We start from the raw sequence: 10,483 nt of genomic DNA, 5'->3' as shown, positions 1-10,483 counted from the left end.
AACACTGTAGTGCTGAGGCAGTGTCGCAGCAGCAGCAGCAGTGTGTGTGGCAGTCGACTACAGCAGTCTGGTAATTAGTAACAATGAAGGATTAAGCTGTGAGCTCCTCTGACACACACAAGCCTGTGTAGCTGCTTTAGGAAGGGGACAGGAGAAACTCAGGCAGGTAATTACCCAGACAAAGAGCCTGGGACTAGTCTCATCAATCACAACTAAGATGCCTACTGAAGAAGAACACAGGAAGTCTGTATCTCAAACGGCACCCTATTCCCGATATAGTGCACTACTTTTAACCAGAGCCCAATGGCACACTATTCCCTACATAGTGGACTACTTTTAGCCTGGGCCCCTAGGGAAGGTGTAGAGAATAGGGTGTCATTTGAGAGTCAGACTAATAGTGTGAGAGTCAGTGAAGTATACCTTGTCTCTGTTAGCAATTCTACAGTCAGTTTGAATGACAGAAAAGTATCTCATACATACATATATATATATATATACAGTGTGTCCTTACCTACCCTAGCAGTATGCGTGTCATCTCTTCCCAATGCATGCCCTTCTGTGTCTGTGTGAGAGCCTGGTTGCATGTACTGAGTCTGTGTGTATGTATATATACGGAGCCCCAGTGAGCCACGCTCACGAGACTGGCCTCATTTTTCCAAGTGGATTACAGGCAGCTAACGACATGTGTCCCTCAGCCTGCGTCCCCTCAGCCTGCGTCCCTGATGACTCCCTATTCCAGGGATCCTCAACTAGATTCAGCCGCGGGCCCATTTTTTTTCTTGCGTGGCTTTTCAGGGGGCCAGGCTGCCGAGTGTGCTCCCAGGTGGCGTAGCGGTCTAAGGCACTTCATCTCAGTGCTAGAGGCGTCACTACAGACCCTGGTTCAATCCTGGGCTGGATCACAACCGGCCGTGATTGGGAGTCCCATAGGGTGGTGCACAATTTGCCCAGCGCCGTCCGGGTTTGGCCGTCACTATAAATTTAGAATTTGTTCTTAACTGACTTGCCTAGTTAACCTGTTGGGTCTAGGGGGCAGCATTTGCACGTCTGGATAAAAAAAATGTACCCGATTTAATCTGGTTACTAATCCTACCCAGTAACTAGAATATGCATATACTTATTATATATGGATAGAAAACACTAAAGTTTCCAAAACTGTTTGAATGGTGTCTGTGAGTATAACAGAACTCATTTGGCAGGCAAAACCCTGAGACATTTTCTGACAGGAAGTGGATACCTGATGTGTTGTATTGACTTTAAACCTATCCCATTGAAAAACACAGGGGTTTAGGAATATTTTGGCACTTCCTATTGCTTCCACTAGATGTCACCAGCCTTTACAAAGTGTTTTGAGTCTTCTGGAGGGAGATCTGACCGAACAAGAGCCATGGAACGGTGATGTCCCATTAGACACCTGGCGCGCTACTTCATGTTGGGTACCCTCGTTCCAATACGTTATAAAAGACTATGCATTCGTCCACCTTGAATATTATTCATGTTCTGGTTAAAAAAGGCCCTAATGATTTATGCTATACAACGCTTTGACATGTTTGAACGAACGGAAATATATTTTTTCCCCTCGTTCATGACGAGAAGTCCGGCTGGCTTACATCATGTGCTAACGAGACGGAGATTTTTGGACATAAATGATGAGCTTTTTTGAACAAAACTACATTCGTTATGGACCTGTGATACCTGGAAGTGACATCTGATGAAGAGAATCAAAGGTAATGGATTATTTACATAGTATTTTCGATTTTAGATCTCCCCAACATGACGTCTAGTCTGTATCGCAACGCGTATTTTTCTGGGCACAGTGCTCAGATTATTGCAAAGTGTGATTTCCCAGTAAGGTTATTTTTAAATCTGGCAAGTTGATTGCGTTCAAAAGATGTAAATCTATAATTCTTTAAATGACAATATAATATTTTACCAATGTTTTCTAATTTTAATTATTTAATTTGTGACGCTGACTTGACTGCCGGTTATTGGAGGGAAACGATTTCCTCAACATCAATGCCATAGTAAAACGCTGTTTTTGGATATAAATATCAACTTGATAGAACTAAAAATGCATGCATTGTCTAACATAATGTCCTAGGAGTGTCATCTGATGGAGATTGTAAAAGGTTAGTGTATCATTTTATCTGGTTTTATGGTTTTGGTGACCCTGTCTTTGACTTGACAAAACATTACACACAACTCTTGTAAATGTACTGTCCTAACATACTCTAAATTTATGCTTTCGCCGTAAAACCTTTTTGAAATCGTAAAACGTGGTTAGATTAAGGAGATGTTTATCTTTCAAATGGTGTAACATAGTTGTATTTTTAAAAAATTTGAATTTTGACATTTATTTGGATTCAAATTTGCCGCTCTTGAAATGCACCTGCTGTTGATGGAGTGCACCACGGGTGGCACGCTAGCGTCCCACCTAGCCCCAAGAGGTTTTAAATAAAATAAAAATATACTTACAAATAATTTTTAGATTGCAAATTGAATGCAAGAAGCACAAACAGATGTTTTACTAAAACTTAACCATTTCAAACCTTGCTTAGATTTGTAAACGATCACGTCTCTATTATGCGTGGGAATACCTGGGAACAGATTTCTTAAATAGTTATTTACTCGGAGCTGATTTCCTGGTGTTTTTACAGTATTTTAAGTCCAACAAATAAAATAAATTAAAGGGGGGGGGGGGTCCCTCCTATAATTCTTATGTTGAAGGATGAAGAGCTCCAATGGCACCCTATTCCCTCAGTTCTAGTGGCTTTTTAAAAAAGGACATTCTACTCAAATGAATGAAAATGAGTATGCCGACACCATCTAAAAATGGAATGCCCACCTCCAAAAACTTGCCCAATAACACATTGGTAAAATGATTTGTTAAAATTATTAACAGATTGTACCATGTTCAGTATATGAAATGGGGGGCAGGTCTAGTGTTTATAGCATTGGACTAGTAACCAGAGGGTTGCAAGATCGAATCCCCGAGCTGACAAGGTAAAAACCTGTCCTTCTGCCCCTGAACAAGGCAGTTAACCCACTGTTCCTAGGCCGTCATTGAAAATAAGAACGTTCTTATCTGACTTGCCTAGTTAAATAAAGGTTAAATAAAAAATATATTAAAAAAATCTAGCCTATGCATGGTCCATATTATCAGGTATGCTATTAGAAATAAACAACTTTAGCCCAACTGATGCAGCAAAGTGCAAATAAATAGGCTGAAGCATTGGGTTGGCTACCTGCATTCACCCCCCTTTATTTAACTAGGCAAGTCAGTTATGAACAAATTCTTATTTACAATGACGGCCTACCCCAGACGACGCTGGGCTAATTGTGCGCCGCCCTATGGAACTCCCAATCACGGACGGTTGTGATGCAACCTGGATTCGAACCAGGCACTGAGATGCAGTGCCTTAGACGGCTGCGCCACTCGGGAGCTTATCATTACCAGATCTCATATGTAATCTTTTAACTAGTTATTATCATATTGACACATTTTATGTCCCAAAAAAACTTGCATAAACACAGAATATCATGTAGGGTAACTTGGGGTAAATCGCCACCCGGGGTAATAAGCCCCCTGCGTGTACTTCTCACAGAACCACTTTGTCACTATCCCCCCAAAACTTTCCCTGGTTTCCACTACTCTTGCTCAACAAAAAATATTATCTGTCTCAAAAAATTGTAAGTCATTCCAAAGAAATTAAATTGGAGGTAGAGAGACGTTGTACCCCAAGTCACCCTACAATTGACAGACGTTACATTTAGCCCCACTCTCCCCGAGGCACATGCCAGTGTTAACATGCTTCTGCTAAAAATCCTGGGTTTAAAATGGCGCAGTTCGCGCATATTTAGGAGTTGAGAAATGAATAAAGTAGGACTGGAAAGCTAGGATTTCTCTCTTTTGAACAAAAGCCATTAAAACTGCTGTTTTTGAGATTGCAAGAATTGTTATGCATTCTGACAAGAAGTCAATGCACGTTTCCCTCCCTATGGCACTGAGAACAGGAATGAGCCACGAAAGGAATATTTATCTAGCATAGAAAAACAAGCTGACAAGGTAAATAGATAAACTATTCTACTACGGGGTTGTTAGATTTTCTTATTATTTACTTGTTTTGTTTGCAGAGGAAAAGTACATGTGGAATGATATCGCATCTACAAAATGCGCCTCCGCAGAAATATTTGTTCATGTTCCATATTTTTTTGTTGTTGTGTGGTGGCAATGATTTTTCCGTGGCACAGCACCACAGCAAAACGAGCGAAGCGGAAACATTGGAGCAATACCTTTGACCAGGTCACATAGTGAGTGCACTGCCTTTAGGTCTACCCTATGGGAATGGCCCAAAAGATTTTGCAATGAAAAGTTAAGCATTAGATCACTTCTTTTGGTATTGCCTCCATGTAGCTTGTTTGTGGCCACAGGTTGAATAATGGCTGAAAAATCTGAACATTCATCTAAAATTAACCCTACAAATAGCGCTGTTGGGAGAGTCAGAAAACCATAAATCAAGCAATATTTTTGCTAAAAGTATTATATGATCATTAACCTCAGGTTCAGAATTTATATGAAACATCACAGCAGTTGAAAAATATATGGCACCTGGAAATCACAAGAGGGCGGTTTACAGAGATAGGTGGGATCGGGCATAAAATGTTCTTTTTGGACCACCAGCCACTGCAGCAGGTAGATAATTAAAAAAATCTGCGATTCATTTAATTGCTATACATTTTTTTTTAAAAACAGCAGAAATACTTTGAAAAAACCTACTGCAGCATTTATTTAGCAATAAATGTGATAAAACTTCACAATTTTTTACTCACAAATGCAGGTGAAATGCTCACACTGGAGCTTTGACCACCCGCCAATATGGCTGGTGAAATAGACATCTTACCCACCAATGCCAAAATCTACCCACATTTGGCAGGTGTTAATTTTAGGCCCTGGGTGGGACGGACTGAGAGTAGCTGGGGGCGGGGTTTAAAAGCTCACCTTCTATAACAGTTATGATTGAAAATACAATGTATAATATAAGTACATCAAAATATGGACTCATCAACCCAAAGGGTGGCTACTTTGAAGTATCTCAAACATAAAATATATTTTGATTTGTTTAACACTTTTTTGGTAATTACATGATTCCATATGTTATTTCATAGTTGATGTCTTCACTATTATTCTACAATTTAGAAAATAGTAAAAAATAAAGAAAAACCCTTGAACTGGTAGGTGTTTCCGAACTTTTGACTGGTACTGTATATGTAACAAAAGAAAACGCTTTAAAAACGTTTTTATTTGTCCCCAGAAGTGTTTGTCCTGCATCTCAGTAGGAGTGCTGCTCTGGGATCAGTTTCTCCTGCATCTCAGTAGGAGTGCTGCTCTGGGATCAGTTTGTCCTGCATCTCAGTAGGAGTGCTGCTCTGGGATCAGTTTGTCCTGCATCTCAGTAGGAGTGCTGCTCTAGGATCAGTTTGTCCTGCATCTCAGAGTAGGAGTGCTGCTCTAGAATCAGTAGGAGTGCTTACCACTGGTGCTAAATGAGGTACATTTAGTAAGAGTAGTGCATGGCTATTAGGCTAGTATTCAGCAGCTGGGATGGGAAAGGGGCCAGGCCAGAAATAACTACTGGTGTTAAGTTAGGTACATTTAGTAAGACGTTAAATTAAAATGGTTATAAGAATGACAAGGTGCCAATGTAAACCAACTGGTTGATGTGTATGACTATTACAGTGGAAGGCCTCTTGTCCATCCACCTCAGCTAGACCTGAATCTGCTCATCCAAACATCAGTTGTGTAAATAAATCAAACAGAGATTATATCAGTTGGACTAATGCCCCTGTGGTAATGATGAATGATATGTAATCTTCATCATGTGCATCACAATTGATCAAAGTGCTAAAGAGCATGCTATTGACGAAAATATTTCTTAACTGTCAGAAATGTTGTTGACTGTCCCAACAAATGGGGATCATTAAAAATGGCGAGCCACACGCGTTGTCTTCATACAATGAAGCAGCAAATCCCCGCGCGCTGGCTGTGTCGATGCAACCTCCACATGCAGGCCTTGCCGCAGAAACATAAACCCCGCACTGCCACCCACCTCGAGTTCTTATGTTGGCTGAATCCCAAACTTGGCTAAACGCCATCTATCTAGCTGTGCTCCATTAAATATTTCTGGGCATCTTTTGGGCACTAGTGCATATTTCAGTAACGTTAGTTCGCCAGCTAGCTTAGACTATCGTTGATGTATGGCAAACCAAATTGACGCATCTGTGTTGATTAACTGAATTGTAAGCTAGCTAGTACCTCTTTGCTAGCTAATGAAGTAGGTCTTTCAGCTAGATATCACCACTGCTAAATTAGTTAGCCATCTAGCTAGCTACATGATTATTTCCTGTATAGCTAGCTCATTTGAAAATGCGAGTCTCAATGACGATGATGCAAACCATTCCTTTATAAAAAACGTAAACAAACAGGTAAGGCCTTGCTTCAAATTGATCGCTTTAAAATGCTAGCTAAGTAACCACCATCTTGGAATCGCCACACACCCCCGTCCACCGAGAGGCCTGCTATAACGTCACTAAGCGCTAGCTAAGGCTAACCATTTTCAGTTAACAAATCATAATACAGCAAAACAATTATATTACAAATACACGTTATTAAATTATACATATACTGTTTACAACAAAACTGAGTGACGCAATGAATTTGGACCACTGAGTGATCGCACCTTGTTACCTGGTTACTGTAGCATGGCTAACGTTCGCGGATTCGCGGCTAAGCAGAGCTGGCGTTAGTTAGCTAATTACAAATACATTACACAGGCTAGTTAACAAACAAATAGTAAACGCACAGTAGCCATGAGATCACTGTAAAAAACCTAACTACCAATTGGTCAGTCAAAGGTGTAAGTAAATAGCAACATTTGCCTAATACTGCTGGGTCATTAATAGCCATTGTTAAAACTGCATGCGTAGGCTCAAAGAGTCAAGTGAAACGAGCTAACTTTAGCTAAGTGGGCTACTGTTTACAAACATGAACGGGGGTGTTACATTCAGACTAAAATTGTGTTAACATAACCCCTGTGACCGCGCACAAACGATTTATTTGGTAGTGTGAGTGAGCTATTGAGTCGGTTTATTTGGCAACTAGCAGGTTGGCTAGCTAACCGCGATGAATGAATTTTACATGCTATTGCTAACTAGCCAACTGATCAAAATATAATCAATCTAAGTTAGCTTGTTAGGTGACATATGGCGGTTGTAAATATACTGTAAAACATGTGGTTTATGTAATGTTTCACTCAAGTTGGCTTACGTTAAACCCAAACGGATGTTTTGACCATCGGTAGCTACCTAACGTTAGCTACCAAGTTGACTGCGCCACGTTTATCACGCCAACTTGGCTAGCTAGGTAACGTCAGACAGTGAGAGTGCAAGAAATCAGTCCGTGAATGTGCTAACCTGCCAGTTGCATGTGTGATGTAGTTAGCGAGTCTCGGCTAGTTACCGGGTTGTCCAACGTTAACTAACTAGTTACATCCATGACGCTGGTATTTGACATGTCAACAACACTAACTTAGCTAGCTAACGTTGGCTACTGACTAAACGAGCGAACGAGGTCAGATGCTGCTGCAATGGGCGCATCATCAGCAAAATGAGTTATGACCATTGTGGCAGGCCTTGATGTTTACAGGAACGATACATCAGTTCACGCTAGCTATGCACTTTTTTACATTACATTTTCATGTAATTGTTTTAGTTTTGTCCCTTCCCGTGGCATTTTACCTTCCATCTCCATATCCTCGGGCTCGCTAAGTTGTTGCTCGCCGGCTTTCTGCTGCTGTTGTTGAGTGTGGTGGTGGTTCATGTTGGCAACTGTTGTGAAGGGATGATGCCTGTTGTCTTTGTTCCCCTCGAACTTGTGTGTTGCTGGTTCCGCGGGGAGCCGGTTTCTGGGTTGTTGGTGAGGTGTTGGAGGTTGCGGAGGTGGAATAGACAGGTCGAACCTTGGCGGCTGGGCCTGTTCTAAAACAACCTCGGCCTCTTCTCCCGTCAGCGCCGGGGATTGAGGGGAGGAGGTCGGTGGGGGAGCAGGCAGAGAAACGCGGACGTATTTGCTTGCTATTCGCCCAATCTCGGCGCCTTGATGGGTGCAAGTCGCCGACGGTAGTGATGACTACGGCTCCAAAAAGGGAGACCCGTTGAATTAAATAAATCCGACTTTACCCCAGGTAATATGGGGCAATTGGCGAAGTGAGAAAGACAACTCACGACCTGCAGCCTGAGAAACAAATACTGTTGCCCTGCTTTAAAGCCAACTGGCACAATGCAGCCAACTAACGAAAGGAGTCAAACAGGGAAAACAAATGTTCATAAACGATCGATGCACATTGAAATACAACTTTCCCTTCGATATTCCCAGTCCGTGTGCTCCTCCGATTGTCCCTCGTCTGGGGGAGAGCAGAGAAAAAAGCTATCCATTCAAACCTGCTTCTAATTTGGAATCGCAGTAATTTAGAAGTTTAGGGTGATAGCGATGCCACAGCCCGATATCGACTTTCCCACACATTAAACCACCGTATTACTATTAGCAACAAAATTCAGCACCTTGTCGCATTTCAAACGTCTGTTCAATTAAGAAATGTGCCCGGTCACAGCCAGAGCCTCTCACCCGCTTCCTTGGTTTGTGATGTTGAGTTTGAGGTAAAACTCAAAATGGCGGTCGCGCTCTTCTCTGAAATGTCACATCCGCATGGAGATCTAAACACTCCCGCACACAGCACAATCGCTGGGTCGCTCGCTGACTGACTGTGTATTTTTCATTAACCAATATACTGGTCAGCAATCATAGGTTACAACTCATGGCATTAAAAAAATATATAATCCTAGGTAATATTTTGGTTAGTTGGTATAAGGGGTTATAGCAGAGGTGTCAAAATAATTTTGCTCCGGGGGCCGCATTCGGTCTTCAACGAGGTCCGGAGGACCGCACTGAAAATTGGTTATATTTCCACGCCGTCAAAATGTGCCAAAAATTGTTCTCTATCCCTCGTTTTTTTAATTTTCGATGCTCCCTGACTGTCTAGCCTAAATGTTGGTGATTATTAGCAAGCTGGACACAGTCAAGACACTGTATGAATGTAAGTCAATTATAATTGACAAAGTTTCAATTTGGTTGTAGTCATTTTAACGTAAGCCTATATTAAGTATGTTCCTTCGTCTCCCCCCCCCCCCAAAAAAAAACACACTTGGGCCGGATTTTGACACCCCTGGGTTATAGCGTTTACCCGAAATAGGAGTGTACTGGATGCACTTAAAGGGCCCATTTTCTTTAAAAGAATTGCAACAAGCCACTGCAAACACATAACATAAGTTTTATTCTCCAATGCTATGGATATGAGTTGTATAAATTGTATTATTTTTCCCGCTTTGAAGTATATTCTGTTTTAAGGATATATGATGAGTCAATATCACAGTGTAAAAACTGAGTGAAAGGGCCCAACATAATTTTTTGTCTCTAAGCTTCAATTTTCCAATCCAAATAAATTCTCTGGACAACTGAACATTGCAACATTTTGACACAATACACTGATATAAGGCTGTATCACAACCGGCCGTGATTGGGAGTCCCATAGGGCTGCGCACAATTGGCCCAGCATCGTCCGGCGTAGGCCGTCATTGTAAATAAGAATTTGTTCATAACTGACTTGCCTAGTTAAATAAAGGGGGTGAATGCAGACAGCCAACCCCATGCTTCAGCCTATTTATTTTCACTTTGCTGCATCAATTGGGCTAAAGTTGATTGTTTATTTCTAATAGCATACCTGATAATATGGACCATGCATAGGCTAGATACTGTACATGGCACAATATGTTAAAATCCTATAAAACTGGTGTTAGCTGCACTATTTACTGCATTGTTATGGGACTGTTGTAAAATGCAGTAAACTTGAAAGGTTCACAGGAATGAAATGATATCTCAAGCCTCGTAGTGGACCCACACACTCATACATTGTTATGGGACTGTTGTAAAATGCAGTAAACTTGAAAGGTTCACAGGAATTAAATGATATCTCAAGCCTCATAGTGGACCCACACACTCATACTGAATTTGTTTAGTACGTTTTTAATACATAGCTAGTATGTTTGTTATTGTTGTAGCTATTAGCTATAATATGAAGAGTATCCTTCCCTCCTATCATAGATGAAGCAATATGAACTGAGTGATGAGAGATGTTCTGTTTGTAGGAGAACAGCGCCCTCTAGTGGAGAGATAGGGGAAGGGTGCTGAAAGTTGCTGTAGTGAGGTACAACAGCTTTTCAGCTGACTCATCCAAAGCTATTGGAATGTCTTGTTCATCTACCTCCACCCACACACAGGAACACACACACACTGGCCTAACCCAGTCTTGACCAACAAGCTGCCATGATTACCATAGATATCATACCAGACACATCACTTGTAATGTCCTGC

General features: G+C 41.4%; 1 protein-coding gene across 2 annotated transcripts in view; it reads right to left on the bottom strand.

Annotated features, from left to right (window-relative positions):
• LOC106606244 (ubiquitin carboxyl-terminal hydrolase 7) overlaps positions 1–8,877 on the bottom strand; it is a 71,926-nt gene extending 63,049 nt beyond the window's left edge. For both annotated transcript variants that reach the window (XM_045719686.1, XM_045719687.1), the window contains exon 1: positions 7,795–8,877. In XM_045719686.1, coding sequence (XP_045575642.1) covers positions 7,795–7,876 — 82 coding nt within the window. In that variant the 5' untranslated portion in view covers positions 7,877–8,877. The remainder of the gene's footprint in view (positions 1–7,794) is intronic.
• Between the last annotated feature and the right edge of the window lie 1,606 nt (positions 8,878–10,483).

This window comes from Salmo salar, chromosome ssa06, assembly GCF_905237065.1.
Source record: "Salmo salar chromosome ssa06, Ssal_v3.1, whole genome shotgun sequence".
Lineage (NCBI taxonomy): Eukaryota > Metazoa > Chordata > Actinopteri > Salmoniformes > Salmonidae > Salmo > Salmo salar.
The sequence above is the reverse complement of the archived record's forward strand: the minus strand, read 5'-3'. Positions and strand labels throughout refer to the sequence as shown.